General features: G+C 35.9%; 1 protein-coding gene across 4 annotated transcripts; it reads right to left on the bottom strand.

The window, feature by feature from the left end:
* Positions 1-14,459: 14,459 nt before the first annotated feature.
* LOC149147751 (putative inorganic phosphate transporter 1-3) lies at positions 14,460-18,980 on the bottom strand. 4 transcript variants are annotated; one of them, XM_089438542.1, is made up of 3 exons: positions 18,840-18,921; positions 18,310-18,377; positions 14,460-16,475 (listed from the first exon to the last, which is right to left on the bottom strand). In XM_089438542.1, exon 3 carries the CDS (start codon positions 16,432-16,434, stop codon positions 14,794-14,796), a length of 1,641 nt encoding a protein of 546 aa, XP_089294668.1. In that variant the 5' UTR covers positions 16,435-16,475; positions 18,310-18,377; positions 18,840-18,921; the 3' UTR covers positions 14,460-14,793. The 4 variants fall into 4 exon arrangements, with proteins under 4 accessions (XP_089294668.1, XP_089294671.1, XP_089294670.1 ...); XM_089438545.1 differs by having other exon boundaries at positions 18,310-18,459; positions 18,840-18,897; XM_089438544.1 differs by lacking the exon at positions 18,840-18,921 and adding an exon at positions 18,663-18,801.
* Between the last annotated feature and the right edge of the window lie 549 nt (positions 18,981-19,529).

Raw genomic sequence — 19,529 nt, 5'->3', positions numbered from 1 at the left:
AAAGCTGGTCAATGGTGACAATTTTGCCTTCAAGCGGGAAACACATCTTTTGGAAGAGTGTTGAAACAATAGCTTCCATGTTATAAACATAGTCACGTCCAAGGAGTAGATTGTAATCTAACAGTCCTGGGACTACCATCACATTCAGGTGAACGGTTTTCCGTCCCAAAGTTATCGGTAACTTAGGAAGGATCCCTAATGGTTGACTGGTTCCTTTGTTAAAGCCTGACAAATTCTATGTAACAAGCATAAGCGATGGCGAACCAAGCGCTTTCCAAACAGTTGAGGAAAGGATACTCACTGACACACCCTCATCTATGATAGTGCCTGACACGATCATTTTGTAAACTTGTACTATGATCTGGAAAGGTACATAAGAAGGAAGGCGAGATCTTGCTAGTCGATTCCAATCAAAGGAAGCGATTAGATTGCTTGGAGGGGGTACCGAATAAATGGGTGAAATAACCCCTTGAGTAGCGGGAACTGGGGGATTCTCTTCTTGTTGTGAAGGAACAGGTGGATTGCCCCCAAGTTCATCGGACTCTGAAGTAACAAAGAGAATTTGAATGGTATCGTTCTCACTCTCTTGAGGATGGATATGATCTTCTGAAGGTAAAACTGGGTCGACTGCCATCTCGACCTATTGACTTTGGTCTGATATGGACTTAGAAGATTCACTTTCAACGATAGGTGTTTCGACCGATGGTTCAATTAAGTCAGTCAGATTTTCCACTAGTAAAGGACTAGGGGAGAGTTTCCTGTATCCAGGTGGAAGTCGCTGCGGTGAAGCAGGACAGTTATGAAAGATTCTTTTGGCCTCACCTAACTCACATAACTCACATGGAACTTTGACTTTTCCTTTCTGTCTGTGGACTTCACTATCACTAGTTGATGGTGTATTATCAACATGATCAGCAGAGGTTGATGACACCGGTTGGTGCGAACGGGGGGACCATTCTCTCAAGATCCGAGGAATGCACAGACAATCTCGATGAAAATGGTCTCCTCTACAGATTATGCATGGATATCTGGGTTTAGGAGCTTTAATGTGCATATTTTCACTAGCTGATGCATCCAAATCTATGGTTGCTTGGTTGCCCCCTTGTTGAATTGGCTTCTTCTTCTTCTCCTTACCTTTCTTCTTCTTCTTAGCCACTTGGTTATTAGCATCACTACTTTCACCAAGCGAAGAGGAAGAAGGGGAGGGAGAAACAAACGAAGAAGAAGGTGAGGGGTCAACCTTAGCATCAATTGGATGTTGATTCGATTGCTGAGGGATCACGTTATTTTGAACCACAGAGGTTGAGAACAGCCATACTGGCAAGCCAATAGTAAGTCTCGGAAGGGACAAAGTGGCCATATGAAGAGCACCAATATTTCCCCAAGATGTAAAAGGACTAGGATTCCCCTCAGAAGGGATTCCATGATTGGTGGGCTCCATTTTCTCAACCTAAGATCAACGAAGGAACATGGATGTTATTTCGAATTTAATAAATTTTAATGACGCTTTGACACAACTTTGCTTTTTCAATTTTTAAGAGTCGAGAAAAAGCTAAAGATGACTCTAGTCCCCTTTGATTTTTAATGAGCTTGAAGTGGTAAGTGCTCAGGTGGACCTTTTCTTTTAAAGAGTCGAAAAGGAACGAAAGTGACTACTCTGGAGATCTAGATAGAGGGATTACCAAACCAATCACAAAACTGCAATATACACCTTGGTGATAAATTAAAGAGAAATTACCAAGGACTTATGTGTCGCAGTGAATCTTCTCAAACACTGTGTTAAGTGCATTGCGATCGATAGGGCGACAGACATGGCTTCCTATGGATAAAGGATATAAGCCTATTGTGGTCTCCCAACATATACTCAACGGTGCGAGGAGCACAAGTCCATGCTAGCACTTATCGTATCAAAGAGGAAGAATCACCCAACCTTCAATGAAAACGATAGTTACTAGATTTTACGATGCCGGAACATGTCTCTATCCTAGACCTCTAGATGTGTTGCATTAGGTTCCAAAGCATTGTTAAGTTCATTGAAATTTATTTTAGAGTTGATCTTGTTTAAAAGTTTTCCTTTCAATGGTTCACCACGTGATGTAGATTTAAAATTCCTAAATATGCAGTCTACAATGATAAACAATCGTTGTTTATTTTGATCAATGAAAATCCTAGCTACTAAGGAAAGAAAACTATGATTCTTTCAAACAAAGAGCAAAGAGCACACACTAAATGCACTTTTCTTAAATCATTTTTCGCACACAGTCTAAATGCAAATGCAAATGCATGTATTTGTTTTTCGTTCTGTTTAATGTGAAAATTCCAAAAAAGAAAACTAAATGTAGTAAAGATGTGAGATATTTTTACTCAAAGCGACATTTCGACAATTTCTTTTTCAAAATAGAAAAGAAGATTAAACGACACTTTTCGATTTCGAATAGAAAATGCTTTCGACACTTCAAAATATCAACAAATCAAATCGAATACATGACAAAAAGTTCAATTGACTATCCAGGGAAGGAAGACTCAACGACACTTCTCTTTTTGACACAAAACGATAGTTACGACACTTTTTGTACCAAAACGATAGTTCGATTTAAGCAACTTTTCGACAAAGGATTGTAAATGATGGACAAATACATAAAAACATTTACTAATTCTAATCAATGGAGGCTGGTCTATCTAATGCAAGGTTGTTTCAGTAATGAGGTATTGTTCATAAGCAACAAAACAACTAAACAGAGCTGAAAACAAGGACAAAAACCCCAAATTTCAAGAAGGGAAATAGGCTCAATCAGTCATCACACTTAGGCTTCACAGAAACAAGGATGCATCACACTTTTCAAACTCAAGAGGAGCGATGCATACTGGCAGACAGTGACAGACAGTGCGATGGGCCAGGGAGCGCAACTGAGATGGGTTTTGGCTCAAATTTGCAGCTGATTTCAGTGAGTTAAGCTGAGCTATGATAGACAGTAAAAAGCAAAGTACAGAGGTATGATCTTGGGAGGTTACTGAGCTACCACAAGGGCATCTAGAATGTTTGTAAGTCAGATGTTTAGTTCATAAACTAAACCGGAGATTGACTGAAGCAGCATTCATCTACTATGCAATTGCAGAGCAAGAGCAGTTCGAAGGCTATCTGGCTAACTTTAGGCTCTGTCTATAGTTTATAAAACAAACAACAATAACCAACAGACATCTATTTGTTCCCCAATGGAGTCGCCATTTTGTTTCCGGGAAAACTAGTGTCTTTTCAATCGACTAGCCCTCTAGGATTGGCAGCTACCCTAGAAACAAATAGTTTAAAGCAATTTGTGATTTCCTCTATGTATGATAGATAAGAGAGAGGCAAAGGAACCAAGCTGGATCTTCCGCTTAACTCCTTACTTGATCTTTCTTCCCCTTGACAGAGCTTGCAACTCCTCCCCGTACTTATCCTGCTTGGAGAGTACCTGTAGAACCACAGTAATAAACAACTATCAAAGCATCTTAATCTATTATATTATAAGCATTGCAGAACTAAAAATACAATGAATTTACAATAACATTCACAAATAACAACATTAACAAATACACAATTGTATGGAGGAAAACTCAAAGAACTTTATTAAAATAGAAGGGAGAATTACAACCCATCTATCTGATCCAGCATTATCTTCCCAGCATCAAAGCCCTCTTCACCTCATGAACAGCAAGATCACCCAACAATACAATGCTCTTTCTCAGATATAAACTATTAGCACTTCCTTACAAATTACAAAATTCCAACCTCTAGATCTCTTAGATGAGAGATCAATTTATAGATGTCTGCAAGGGTGTGAGTCATCTCAGGGTTTTTGATTAGTGTCATTCCACTTGTTGTTTTTGGTTCCACTTGGAGATTTCTTGGAACTCTTACTCATCCTTGGGCGAATTCAGAGAAACAAGTGTCATAGGAGAAGTTTCTAGTAGATTCCATGAGCATCCACTTAGCAAACTATCTCGGACATTTGTCCATTCTCGCTCATCGCACCTCACATAAGGCCTTTTTAGTATGCATCGCACCTGGCTAGTGTAGAAGCTAGTATGCATCGCACCCTGACAGTGGAGCTTTCAGTATGGTCCAGTTTAGGCCAGTTTTGGATGGTTTTTCAGGTGGAACCTTTGGGGAATGATGTAATCAGTTGACCATGATCTTTTAGGGTATGAAACAACACTTGTAGGGATTAAAGAGCCCTAGTTTATCGACATATAAGATTGGAATTGAAGTGCCCAAATAGGTCTATAACAGAGGAAGGGGGTGATAGGGAGAAATCGGTGAGACGAGGAGGGGGAGATACAATATTATTCACTAATATAGATGCATAGATTTCAATGTAGATGTTGATTCCTAATCTTATATGATTAATTGTACTAGATGCATTGATTTCAGTGTGGATGTTGATTTAAATCCTATTTGATTGTTTGCACTAGAAGCATTGATTTCAATGTGGATATTAATTTCTAATCTTATTTGATTGTTTGCACTAGATGCATTTATTTTAGTGTAGATGTTAATTTCTGATTTGATGTAAATAGATGTATGATGTACATTAATTTTAAAGTAATTAGATTAATAATGTGCATTGATTTCAATGTAAGCACATAATTTTTTTTTGAAGACGTGCATTGATTTTTGTGTTACAGTAATTCAACCATAAATAAAATACTTGAATGCTCATATTAAATAAAATGTTCACTTCCCTAAAATGTTTGCTTCTTGAAACTGTAAATTATTTGTAATTGACTACATTCTTATTATTCTCATTTTCCATCATTCAACATTATGAGTCACTTTGCATTCAAATGAGGTTATAGAAAACTATCATCGAAATTTACTTGGGGTTTAACACTCCATAAGAGAATGATTGACATTGGAGAAAGGTACTCTTAACATTGGAGAGCATGAAAGACAATGTATGATATTTGGTACAATAGCTTGAGTTAAATGTTTGAATGATGTACGATTTCAACTGTCATTTTCATATGATCCATATCAAAAGATGGAAAAAGTAACAGATGTGACAATAAGAATAATAGAAGAAAATAGTTTGAGATTGATCACAATGAAGAATATTTGAAATTGAGTACATTCTTATTATTCACATTTTATATCATTTCACTATTACATTGTCACCTTGCATTCAAATTTTTTATTTCATTGTTTTTCAACATTCAAGTTATGAACAGTCTATATCATCTCAACAAACTGAGGTAACTAAGGAAATTTAAAATTAAAATTAACATATTAATCTTAGACATATTTAGCATATTTAAAATGATCAGAATAATTAGATGTTCAACAAATTTTATATTGCCGTGCATGACTAAAACCAGCTTAAATCCATCTTAACCTCATATCTATGAAGCGTCGAGAGAGATCAAATCTCTCGAGGTGCAAATATTTCCTCAAATTTTGCACCTCGAGAGATTTAATCCCTCACAATGCTTGATAGATCTAAGGTTAAAATAAATCTAAATTAATTTAACTATTTTATGTTTTCATGTTTTTGGCTAATTTAATTATAGATTTTTAGTACAATTGTGATTTTTTATTAATTAAATATATTTTAATACATTAATAAATTTAACACCTAATATTTTAATTATACAAATTTCGCAATTCAAATTTATTGTTTTAAAAATCTAAAAAATAATTTCATTCAAATAATCTTATGATGGAATAAAATAATTACTAAAATTAAAAATCCAAACACATGGAAAATAATTAAATAAATTCCAAATTAATTTGATTCAAATAATCCTACGATGGAATAGAATATTTAATAAAATTAAAAATAAATAAATTCCAAACACATGGAAAATAAATAAATTAATTCCAAATTAATTCATTCAAAGAATCCTATGATGGAATAGAATATTAATAAAATTAAAAATAAATAAATTCCAAACACATGGAAATTAAATAAATAAATTCCCGTATAACGAATATTTTGTGACGCTGTACCATGATTATGATCCGTAAACATGTAACATGATTCATATCTGTAAGATGTTATGTGTCATGTGAGACAAAATGAATTAACACTATTACTGTCAGAAATGGTTACGGATTTGGTCAGGGCCTTAAAAATATCAAGTTACCCGTATGTACGACTTTTATTCAAATTCAAGTTTCTCTAATTATTTTCGTTCATCTACCATTGTTGATCCGAAAAATGGTTGTCCTTCAACTATTGAAGGGGGTGTTTACCATTAACCATGCTAGGTGGTCAAATTTGTTGGATATCTCAAGTGCGAAGGGGAATTAAATTTTCTTAGCGTAAAGGTTTTTTTTTCAAGTTTCGCTTTAGAAGAGTTGCATTTTCAAAATTAATCATATGCTTATGCAAATCGAGAGACAAACTTGTATGTTGATCAATCAGTGTTTGAAATTGTAAGTTGAAGATTTCCAATCAGTCGTTGGAAACTCAGATCGCCCTTTTTAAGTTGAAGATTTCCAATCAGTCGTTGGAAACTCAGATCGCCCTTTTTAAAACTAAGTATGAGAAACAAGTATAGTTTATAAATTCAGAAAATTTGTATCAGGCCAAGGTTGTTGGTTATAGAGGGCGACAGGGCATATTTCTCAGTGTCGATGTCGTGTTAGTGTTGAATCAAATAGAAAAAAGTGAAGTTACAATGAAGAAAAATGAGTTATTTTTAGAGCGATTTTTTAGATTTTCTGGTGCTAGAATCTGGTGGAAATTTTTGAGGTGAAATCTTGATTTGTGTTATTTAAATTGGTTTTCTGAGTGTATATATGGATTCAGCACCCTGAAAACCCCCTAAGGCACTTCAATTGTGCAGGGGTTACCCATCAAGCTTGTGATTTCAATAAATTCCTACCAGATTTTAGAGAAATTAGACTGAAAAAACCCACCGAAAAGCTTCCAGAAAGCCTCACTAAAGACAACTTGGAAGAAAAATGAGATTTCTTATCTCAATACATTAATGCAACTCCCAATGATTTTCAGAGGACATGTGACTTACTCAAACCTCGAAATATAAACGAAATCTCGGATCAAGTAGAGAGTTATACAATATTGCATATCACAAGCAAGTTAAGATCATATCTAAGCTGAGATAATTTCCATCGTACGCAATCTACACAACAATAGTCACAATAGTTACCAATACATCAATCATTAAAACATTTTAAGAAATAACACATATCCAGAAAGGAACTATAGATTATATATGCATAAATAAAAGGGATGTATTACAAACATCTAATCCTTTGTTCTAGAGACATGGCTCTTCGTAATAGTCAAAATCCCTGAATAAGAGATCTTCTTTTGCCCCTATAACCTTCGCCAAGCTAGTCATTGGTGCGGTGAGATTAAATCTTGAATGTGTGCTAGTCAACAGCTTCATTACCACCTCACTAGTGCGGTGAGATTGACCAAATCTCGAATGTGTGCTAGGGTTTTGTTGTGGCTTCATTACCAACCGACCCACTATGGAACCATTGGTGCTTCAATTTGGCTTTGGGGCCACTCGAAAGGGTTTAAATGCATGCCAAGAGGAAGGATGTCACACTGCCATGTACTCGTCCAATCTTATGAGTCAGAGCCTTACATGGATGGCCACGAATGTGATGGGCAATGGTCTCATGGTTCCCTTGGTACTAGCAGTGAGCTATGTTTCCATTATTAGCAACATGACCTCAAAAGTAACTTAAATCTAGTAAAAAATGAAGGATTTCAATAAGTTAAGCAAGGAATACCCATCATGTTGATTATGGGTGTTTAGGATCAATACCATGGGCTTTTAGAAGGCATAATAAGTAACGAGATAGTATAGGAAAGCAATGGTTGAAGATGACAATGTTGAGGGCCAACAAAGCCAACAACAGCTTTTGGTGCCACCTAGGATTGCTAAGTCAATCATTCAAAGGTTTGAGGACCCATATAGAGTACTTGAGAGGATAACGGAAGTTGCTTATAGGTTGGTGTTGTAATTTTACTTGAAAGTTGATTATTCGATCTTCTAGTCAATTAAGACCATGTCATACAGATACAGATGACCAGAATTGAGTCGATTCATCACATGTGCCAGAGTTAATTATTGATCAATTAGAGATGTAGGTTGAGGAGATCTTAGCCCATAGGATCACTGGGTTTGGTAACAATTGGAAATATGAGTATTTTGTTAGGTGGAAGGATGATTTGGAGGAGGAGAATGGTTGGGAGATGAAGGAAGCCTTATGGAAGTGGAAACATTAGATTCATGAGTTCAAGAAGTATCATGTAGGAGTGTCACTGGGATTGCCAAGGAGGGTAATGACTTGGAATGGGTAGGATGTAATACCCCTAGAGCTTGAGCTCGATATGCACCCAAGGGATGTGCGTTATACATGTCACTTCCCCATCCAAGATGGGCACCCAAGGAACTCTATCCACATGAGATGTTCATAGGGAGCCATGATGAGTTGTGAGGGGCAGGTTGCACGAGTGGATGCACCAAGGAGAGTGGTTAATTTATCTACATGAGATGAGTGTAACATGGGGTGCCAAAATTCTAGGATTTCCCCTCTGTGACAATGCACCAAGAAAGGCGGTCAATTTCCTTGCATGAGATGAGTGTAGCATGGGGCCCCTAAATTTAGGGTTTCCCCTCCATTGTGCAACAAGTGAGTCGCGTGTTAAGGTGAAATTCACTGACGAGGTTAATTATCACTAAGGACTTGAGACGACTGGCCAAGATAAGTGAGTCGAACAGGTCGACCAAGCAAGTTATGGGTGCAACATCACAGGCAGGTCAAGTTGGTCGAGACGAGGTTGGGTGCGAGAGGGTGAGATGGAGCGTTGACTTGATGGAATGGAACAATGTTTTGAAAAGTTGAAGTGTTAGCCAAGTGAAGAGTCGTGTCCCAACCAATCAACATATTAGTTGGGTGAGGTGCAACCGAGATGTATTAATACACAAAGGGCTTAGAACGAAAATCCAAGTAGAGTTTGATGGAGAAATAAGGGCATTCAAGTAACAAAGTTTGGTGGGATAATCAAGCCCAAACTTGGTAACAAGGGTAGACAAGAGTTGGCACGACTATGGTTGCTTCCTGCCAAATGGGGGAACATGTGGGTCGAGTGACTTGTAGCCTCCTCCACTCACATAGCAAACTCGATTGAGAGCAACCCGATTTTTGGTGTTTGACAATATACCCAAAATTTTGTGTTCGTTGGACCTTATGACGTGAACAACAAAATTTGAGGTTTGTGTTGTTATGGAAAATTGAGGTTTGGTGAGAAAGAGTTGACTTTTGGAGTTCGACTGTTTGGCAAACTTTTGGTGTTCAACCAGGAGAGTTGAAGTTTGGTGTTGGTGACTGAATTTTGGTGTTTGGACGAAAAGGCACATTTGTATGCATTGGCACGATTTTTCCTATGTTGTAAGCCAATGGGCTAATGGATGTAAAACTTGTCATTATCATATGATTCTTTCAAATATTACACTGGAGAGCTGGTCACGTGATTTCTTGGTGTACTTGTATATGGTGTATGTATACGTGTGCATATGATATAAGAATTTAGTTAAGTAATATTACGCATGCTTAACATAAACAATTGTGAATGCATAGTCTAAGATTAAGTAAAACCAAGTCATGCAAAACATGCGAGGTGAAAGATCATTGGTGCCACACACTTAAAGCATGTTTGAGTGCTTAGGCTGAGACATAATTATTAGCGGCATGACACATTCCCTACTCTTCCAATTGTCAACACAAAGGTATTTCCAACACTCCAACACAATAAAATGCATCCCTTGGTTGAATGTAGGGTGGCCTTTTCATTATACTGTCGCATTAAACCATCAGACAATACCATATTGGCATATGGTTAGATAGAGTTCGTACTCCTCCCTACTACTCTTTCCTTTATGTGAAGAACCTCACTAGGATTTTATTCCTCTCATTGTAGAGGTCCTTACTTCATGACAAGCATACACAATTGTGAACTCGCTTGTTAACACTCTAACCAAAAGTTAGTTATAAATTTTACATTATTTTTATTTAATTTATTGTTTTCTTTAAAAAAAATCTATTTTTGTTTTTTTTTAATAATTTATATTATTTTTTAATATAAAAAATATTATGAATTATATAAGTTAAATAGAATTAGGTAATAACATTCTTGGAGTTGTGTAAAATCTCAAGTTTTTGTTATCAATGCACATTTTGTTGACATTTTCACATTTGATTATTTATTTTATAAAACTATTTTGTACCTAAATCCAATTGTTTTCCTTTGTAAAACTATTTTTTTACCAATCCATAAAATTGAAACTTATAAACATGTATTAAAAGATACTTCACCACAATAACTCCCATTTTGTAATTAATATTACTACTTTCAATAAATATTCACCATAATAACACTCATTTATTATTTAATAAGATATATTAACATAATTTAATTATTATTATTAAATTTGAGTGATGTGATACCAAATTTATTAACAATATCACTATCAAAAATATTTAGCAGTGTGAAGAATAACCTAACTTAATTAAGCTATTTATTTTTTTTAACTTTAATTAAGATGCTTAAAAAAAATACAATTTTAATTATTAAATTTATATAATTTTTAAATTTTTAATTATTAATCCATTGCTGATGTGAAAGACAGAACCATGAGCAAATTTGAAAAGACAGAACCGTGTACAGTTGCTTCATTTGTTTTACGCTAGCAACTTAAATTCCAACCACAAATTATGGTGCCATGGCCACGTCCACTTAGAGCCTGTGTTTCCCAGTCTCTCACCAGAAAGAATATTAGAAAACTGAATTCAGGTTCTACTGATAGAGAAGATATGGGGCGATATTTTTATAACCAACCCATGGTATAGCTATGTATTAATGCCCTTCTTTCACACATATATTTACATTTTTTTTAGACTGGTGATACACTTTATTTATTTCCATATAAGTTATTCTTTTGTTTAATCGGTCAAAGAAATATTTGACTTGTATTTAGATATTTAAAACAAAATAAATTGACTTGTATCTAGATATCTGAAACAAAAATTACACTAGGATATTCTAACACTAAATATTAAGATCGTTTCCCTGTCCACTGCAGAGCACTGTAAATTATTAATCGCTGCTCACTGCAGAGTGCTTTATGAGTCCCTCCTGCCCACTACAGAGCATCGTATTTAGTTGCTTTAGAGGATGTTAGGCAGTCTTTTGCATTATTAGAAAATCCTACTGTTCAGGTTTTTCCTGAAATCTTACAAATGTGTAAGGTTCAAGGCAGAGTACAGGTATGGGACCCCTATCAAAAAGCCTCTTAAAAGTGTACGGTTCTAGAAACAGAACAGTTCGGAAACCTACCAAAAAGCTTCTGAGAAGCGTTTTCCAGAAATACATAAAGCTGAGCCACAATAAAGGTATTTTCCACTTTTTTAGATGACGCCACTCGCTAGCAGGGGTGGAATTTGACGGACAAAATGCCTGTCACTAGCCATTTTGGCTGTATAAGTTTAAATTTTTGACGTTACCGTCTTTTGTGACGTGGGTTGAAGTTTATAAAACTAATTGCAGATGCTAAAATAGACGTTTGGAGCAAATTAGCAATATTATGCGGATATTAATAAATGATGGTTGAAATTTTTTCATTTAGTTTGATTTTTTTTCCTAATTTGTCCCTCTACGAACCACCAAAACCAAGTTCAGCCAGAGAAAGGCTTATTAGTGCACAACAGACTCAGATATGGGGCTTAAATCAGAAGGAGAATGTTGACCATGTACACCATGGCTGCCAAAAGTGAAGATGCTGGAGTTACCAAATGCCAAGGTACAAAATGTTGATGAAGATGTTTTTCATAAACCTTATGTTGTGGGACACAATACTTGCTGTGTGTCGGTGGGAGCATAGTGATGTTGGTTCATTTTCTCTAGGAGATGAGGACAAGAGGTAGTTCTCCAGTTATCATTGTAGAACCAAATTTAGTGGTCCCAACCATGAAGTGCAATAAGCCATCAATATTCTACAACACCAATTGAATATACATAATGTAAGAGTCCTTGACCCCTCAACTAATAGAAGGTGCATGCACAATGCAAAGAAAATTCAAACCCTTCACATCCAAAAAGGTGTAGGGAATTTTGACCCTTTAATATTCTAACCCTTGTGGGTTCAACCAAATGCAAAATAGCCTTGACAAACTCTAAATATGCTCAGGGGAGAAGCGTAGAGAGAGGAACAATCATTTGAAGAGAAGCCAGAGGAACTGTCAGCAATCTTCTTATCTAGAGTAGGAAATGACGTGTTTGTCAATAAACATTAGAGAAGAAGCGTGGTAGTTGCGGGAGCAGGAGGATGTAATGGCTCAGTGCTGCAAGTGATGGGGTCACATGATTTGAGTTATCGAGAAAAGGCTACTATATTTCATTTCTGTAAATACCTTTTGTTCATCATACGTATATATACTCATTTCCTCTGTTCATTATATATAATATTTAGATATATTCTTGAAAATTCACACTTTTTTATCTTTTTCCATTTTGTATATTACTAATTCCTTCTCTCTTCAAACTTAACATAGCAGAAAGGACCATTGCCACTCAGCAAGGTATAGAGGGTTGTCCGTTGTTGAGTTGAGTTCAATTCTATTGTACATTATTGATTTGTCTTTCTTTTTCTTATTGTGCTTCTTTCTTTTGTTGATGATTTTGCTATGTTAATGGTTATTTCTCTTGCTTTTGTTCTTGTTCTTGTTCTTGTTTGTATGTTTTTGTGGAATTTGGGTTTTCTGTTTAGCTTTGATATTGATTTTTTAAAAGTGTTTTTTATTGTTTACATTTGGTATCCAATGGTAGAGGAGGTGATAGTTTCACTAAGTAAACCTATATAAGTGGTTGATGTACATTCCACATTATGTGGAGCGGGTAAAATATGTCTGCATGGTTTCTTTTGGGTTTTATTTTAATAAATAAGTACATTTATGTGTTTATTTTATTTTATTTGTTTAATAATATTTTATGTTTACTTAGGTGTAGAAAGATTGTGTAATAGCTCCTCTGAAGAGGTTGGATTATGTGAAGGAAAAAAAAATAACATCATTAAAGGTACTTTTCCTATCATTCACACTTAGCTTAATTTATATCCCTCAGGTTCAAGTGGTGAAAGAAGTTGTATTTTGTTCTATTAAAAGATTAACATATTTATTATGGAAACCTAATTGATGAAAATAAAATCTAACAACCTTACTTTATTTGGTCTTCTCCTTGAAATACTTTTCCATTGGATAGTTATATCATTCTTACCCAAATCCTAGGTCACCTCCCCTCACTCTTAACCAAGTTTTAAATCTAGTTTCCTCCGGTCTTGACTATCATCTATAGAGGGTACTATTTGACATGAACCCCTCTCTCTTTATTTCCAAGAAGACATTACATTCCATGGAGATGATGAAGATCTTCATTTGATGGATTGATATTTCACAATAGTGATGCCTAGAGTTGGTTTGAAAATAAAATATGGTTGGCAACTCTATTAATTTTTGTTTGAGTGGTAAGCAATTTTTGAAAAAAGCAAATGTGTATAAAAAGATAAAGATATGGATGGGAGTAATTACTAATATTGATGTTGTAAGAGCGAACACATACAAACAATAATGAACATCTTCCCAAACAAAACTCTACAGGAAACCAGAAATATTCTAAATCAACTTATTAATGTTTCACTCTGCAAATATGTTAGTTTCATTGGCGATCTTATATGTCTCATCATATTTCCTTAGTCATATCTCATATATATAAATGTTATGGCATGTCTAGGTCAAATACATTTGATTTCAGAGTTATGTATATTTCATTGTGAGTGCTCTATGCAATTTCAAACTAAGAATGTGGTTTCAATAAGTCATTTGTGTGTTATAGTCATTTTCTTATTATGATAAATATGTAAAAAAAATTAACATCAATATGTTATTGAAGGGTAATTTTTTAATCAAACCTTTATTGGTGAAGTATTTATTTATTATCAAAATATCATTCTCTAAAAATAAAATTAAAATTATGAGGAAACTATTTGTTAGAAGTTTTTTTTTTTTTTTTTTTTTTTCTTTCTTCTTATAGTCTAATATGACTATATTTTGGTGAATTGATTTACAACTTGAGTAACATTTCTTATTTGAAATTACAGCTTACTAAATAGAACCATTCCAATAAGAATGGAACTGGAAATCCACCTAAGGTTTTCGAATTTTCAAAATAAACAGTTTATTAAAAAAAAGTACTTTCTTAACAAAAATTCAGTTAAATAAATTGAATGAAGACTGATCCCTCGATCAATCCAAATAAACCATGAAGCGGACAAAGCTAGCCAATGTCGGTGAGGTCAGATCTGAGTCTCCACCCATGTCAGCAAATATCTAGTCGGCATAATTGTATAAAAGCATAACGTCGGACTAATACACAATCTCACGAGGATTAAAAAATGGAGACTGTAATTTTATACGGGGAATCCCAAAACAACAAACCAAAAAACATTCAGTTCAGTTTACATCTAAGTGAAAAACGCTATGAACAATCACACTTACATCTATCATACAACCTGTAAAATAGTGTTCTGCAAAATAAGGAATGGAAGGGGAAGTTATGCACTCAAAAGTTTAAAATGCGAACCTAGTAGATATATAGCGTCTGGAGAGTAGAAATACAAACAAACATCTATAATAGTGCTGTAGAAGACTAGATTAGCTTATTGCACTTACTGTTAAAATATTTTTTCACAACTTTGTTCCAGTAAATTCAGATTATCCAGCTATTCAATTGGTGCAGTTCTGCGTCTGGAATGAGTGCGTTCCAGTTCGACTCCTTGCTCTTCACCGTTTTCGCCAGATAGCTCCTCTAGGGATTTGCCATTTGTTTCAGGGACAAGGAATGTGAAAAGGAAACCAAGGGCATTTGTTACCCCTAAGAGAATCAGAGAATTCTTAACGCCAATACCCGTCGGGTAGCCTTTGTCCACTTGGGCAACATGAGTGCTCTGAGCGGCGTAGAGAAAACCAAAGGCTCCAACAATGGCTCCCGCTTTACCTGCTGCCGCCGATATGCCGTGGCATGTGGAACGAAGCCTCGCCGGAAAGATTTCAGCAGGCACAATGAAGGTGGTGGTGTTTGGACCGAAGTTTGAAAAGAAGAAGGTGAGGGCATAAAGTATAACGAAGGCCCCGTGATTGCCGCCGCAGTAGCCGCTGTCACATTTGGTACCCCGCCAGTGGTCGTATGGAATAGCGAGCGCGAACATGAAGACCGTCATGAAGAAGAATCCCAGCAGTTGAATTGTAAACCTGCCTATGTGGTCCACGAATGCGACTGTGAACCAGTAGCCTGGGACTGTCGAACTCAGAGCAATAATCGACTGCGCTCTAGCTATTTTATAAACTTCTTCTATTGCATTCATTGACTTGGCTGAGGGAAGCCATCCCACAGAAGTGAAGATGTCCTTCTGGAAAAGATTTTGGCTGTAGAAAGCGATGTCGAACAAAAACCATGTGCTTGCAGTCCCCAATAGATGTAGGCCATGTCGCCTTGCAAACTCTTTTGAAAATAAAGCAAACCCCAAGTCATTCTTTGCAACCACTTCATCTACTCGGATATCTGCTTCAATGTCTACCTGAAGAACCTTGGACATGTCGGCCGCGGCTTGTTTTACGTTTCTTGCGACGAGAGCAGTGTAGCGAGCCGTTTCCGGCATTTTCATTCGCCAGTAGTATGTCAAAGCAGCGGGAACAGCTCCGAACATGAGAATGATCCGCCACACATAATCGGCTTCATGAGCAGTCGAACCTCTAGGATCATCCTGATATACAGGACGTTCGTACTTCTTGTTGAATGCTGTGGAGACGATAATGGCCACCGCACCACCGGCAAGAATCCCGAAGCCTTGCATAGCAAACACTGCTGCGATGAACGCCCCTCGGGTTTTCTTGTTGGCATACTCCGACATAATGGTGGCAGATAAAGGATAATCTCCGCCGATGCCAAAGCCGAGCCAGAATCTGAAAAAGCAGAGCGTGGTCATTACGGATTTGGCTGTGCTACCGAACGAAAGGCCAGACGCTATGGAAGTAATAACCATGATCATGAGCGTTACTCCATAAACTTTCTTCCGTCCCAGTTTATCGCCCATCCAACCAAAGAAAAGTTGTCCGGCAAGTGTTCCGCATAAGGCCACCCCGTTCACAGCAGCCGAGACATTTGGAGGCAGAGAACCGGGACTCTTGCTGCTCGGATCGAAGTAATAAATCCTTCCCAGGAGCTTCGTGACGGTGGAAATGCAGAACAAGTCATAGGCATCCGTGAAGAAGCCCATGCCTGCAATAATGATTGCAGTAAAGTGGTACCATTGCGTTCTTGCTACGTCCAAAGCATTTAATACTTCCAGTCGATTCCTCGCCATGATAATTCTTGGTTCAAGGTTTCCTTTAAAATCTGTTGTATCTGCAGAGCCACAGGCGCACAATTGATATGTTAAAGCTCGGCGATTTTGTCCACTTTTCGCTACAAGATGAATGAAGTTTTTTTTAAGTAGATGGATAGAGATGGAAACCACAATATTAGTAATCGTTTTATCCAATTGCTTAATGCTACAAGATTAAATAGATTATAAGACTAAAAGTCACTAAAAATACATGACTTATTAAATTTAACTTTCTAAAATTAAGAAAAAGTAATATTTAATTAGATTTATTCAATTGCTTAAAGCTACGAGATTAAATAAACTAAAAGCCACTAAAAACATAGGACTTAAAAATACATGAATTGCTATATTTTACTTATTTTACTTTTTAAAAATAACTCAAAATTTAAAAATACATCAGATATAAATTTATCTTTTCAAAAATAACTTGAATTAATAATGTTTGAATCATGTTTTTGATGATAGAAATGGATTCAGCACCATCAAAAACGTCTAGAACACTTAAAATTATGAATTTTAGCAGCTTTTACTTAGATTTACAAAAATAATGATAGAAATAGATTCAACACCATCAAAAATGTCTAGAACACTTAGAATTATGAATTTTAACAGCTTTTACTTAAATTATAAAAATCCCTATTCAAAAAACATAATTAAAAAAAAAGCAATTATATTTATTCCATTCCTTAAAGCTACAAAATTAAATATACTAAAAGCCACCAAAAATATGACTTAAAAATGCATCAATTGCTAAATTTAACGATTTAACTTTCTAAAAATTACTCTAACTAAGAAGTAACTGGATTTAACTATAATAAATGACTTATTCTCTAAAAATAATATGGAAATTAAATATAGAAGCCTCTACGCGAGTCGCGACGAGGACATTACTAAAGTTTCAAGAAGTCAGATATTTTGTTTGTATTTTATGGAGGCAGAAACAAACTATTTCAAGGCAAAACCTATACCAGGACTAGTTTTGATCAAGAAACTACTCTGAGGAATAAAAAGCTTCCCAATATTTATGAAATTGAAATCCAAACAAAGGCGAAAACGAAGTATGGATTCAGGATAGTAGAATTGAATACCATGCTTATTTAGTATGAGATTCATGAGACCTGATAATTTAAATTTTCAGATTTAGACTGTTGATATCCTAATGAATTTCAAAATTTACATTGGAATAATGATTAGCTTTTTCCGAAGGATGTTAAAGAGGACAATTTTTAAAGCTTCGCAGCAAGAACTGCGAAACAAGAACCTTCAATTTCACAGAGCAAAGTTCTTCCGAGGAGAAAATTGAACCCTACAGTGTGAAAATGAGCCAAGAAAACGCAACAAGGATAAAATCAAAAGTGATGGCCACAAAGACTTCTGGAAGCCAAGCTGATGGAAGCGATAATTTAGAGTCGTAGCCGAGAAAACCAGGGAGGAAAATGGCAAAGGACAGTAGAAAATCATCATCCAAGCTAATAATGAAAAACCTAAGTCCATGCACCCCAGAGTCCACTGTCTTGCGGCAAAATTACTAACAAGTATTACTAACAATTTTTTAGAAAACAAAAATTAAAACTCTAAGCCATTTCAAAGATCCAGTAAATTAGACATTTGAAAAGCTTGTTACTTTCTCAAAATATTCGTACTTCTTTGACCGAGAAATAAAAATATTTCACAGAAAAATCTCACCAGGACTAAATGTCGTTCGGAAACTGTTCCTAAGAATCGAAAAACCTTACAATAATCTTTAATTCGATCAAAGAATTTCCCCGGAGGTAAAAAAACGCAGCAAGAATTTCCATCAATATAAACAATTCTGAAATTTAAGACACAGATTTCGAAACCTTCGGTACTTACAGTCTAGAGCGTTCTACAGCTGTGAAGCAAAACCATACAGACAGATTCTTCACAGCAGAAACTGAATCCTAAAAACAGAAAAGCGGTGAAAATCAGAAAAAAAGGTTGAACTAAAAGTCATGACCTTCCTTCCAAAAATAAGTCAAGCCCCTGAAAAAACAGAGAGGAAAACGGCTAAAAAACTGGTGGAAATTCGTCGTCCAAACCAATAAAGAAAAAATTAAGGCCATTAACTGTCATATCCACAATATTTGCGAAAGCTTTAACCAGATTTAACAACTTCAAACATATCCTCGACTGCATCTCAAACTGAAGTTCGAGTGCTGATTTCCACAAAATTTCGAAGAAAATACCTCTCCGCTTTTGTAATTTTGGCTAAAACTTTCAGCAGATTCGATGCCAGACCAAAATTCACAGAGTGAGGCCATTATTTGTGCGCAATATTCGAAAATAGAAGCAAAAGACAGCCTGAAACATGATAAAAAAAAGGAAATAACACCCTAACTTCACTAAAAATGTAAAGTGTCTACCTTAGCTATTTCTTCGACGGAGGTGAGAGCCGAACACTGAGCGTTAGGGATTCTCCGCAATAGCTCTATGCTTAACCCCGTCATTCTGACATATATATTAATTATCCTCACAGATTTTCCCTCGGGTCCTACTGGATGGGCCCAAGTCAGGCCACAGGACCAACCGTTCAAGGTAATTGCCTTCTCTCATTTTCTATCGATATGAAACTCCGTTTCCAAGAAAGTCAAGTCAATGTTACCTTCTCCGATCACAGGACAGAGAATGGATCAGGCCTGGAATTTGACGTCCCACAGGACGTAATTTTGATTTTAGAACGTATTTGACGGCACGGAGAAAATTTTCCACGTCACGTTAGACGCGTGTTATACCTTCCCAACCCGTCATTTTGACGTTTAATTTCATTTAAAAAACGTAAAAATCTATAATACCTGTAATACCTATCTCTTGAAGTCTGTGACTATTGTACTAGGTTGTCATACCGGCTATGGCTTAATTAATCCCTTGTGTGCATACCAGCCTGGAGTATACCATGCGTTCTCCAAATTAATTGTTTTTCCTTTCCGCCGTTCAGCTTTTATCCTCCATTCGGCCACGTTTACTGAATTAATTGCTTTAGGTTTCATTACCAGCGTGGAGTACACCATGCGTTCTCCAAATTAATTGTTTTTCCTTTTCCCCTTTCAGCTTTT

Source organism: Pinus tabuliformis, chromosome 9, assembly GCF_031772625.1.
Source record: "Pinus tabuliformis cultivar Carrire ecotype Pingquan chromosome 9, CPIR1, whole genome shotgun sequence".
Taxonomy (NCBI): Eukaryota; Viridiplantae; Streptophyta; class Pinopsida; order Pinales; family Pinaceae; genus Pinus; species Pinus tabuliformis.
Note: the sequence above shows the minus strand (reverse complement) of the source record. Positions and strands in the feature narration are given on the sequence as shown.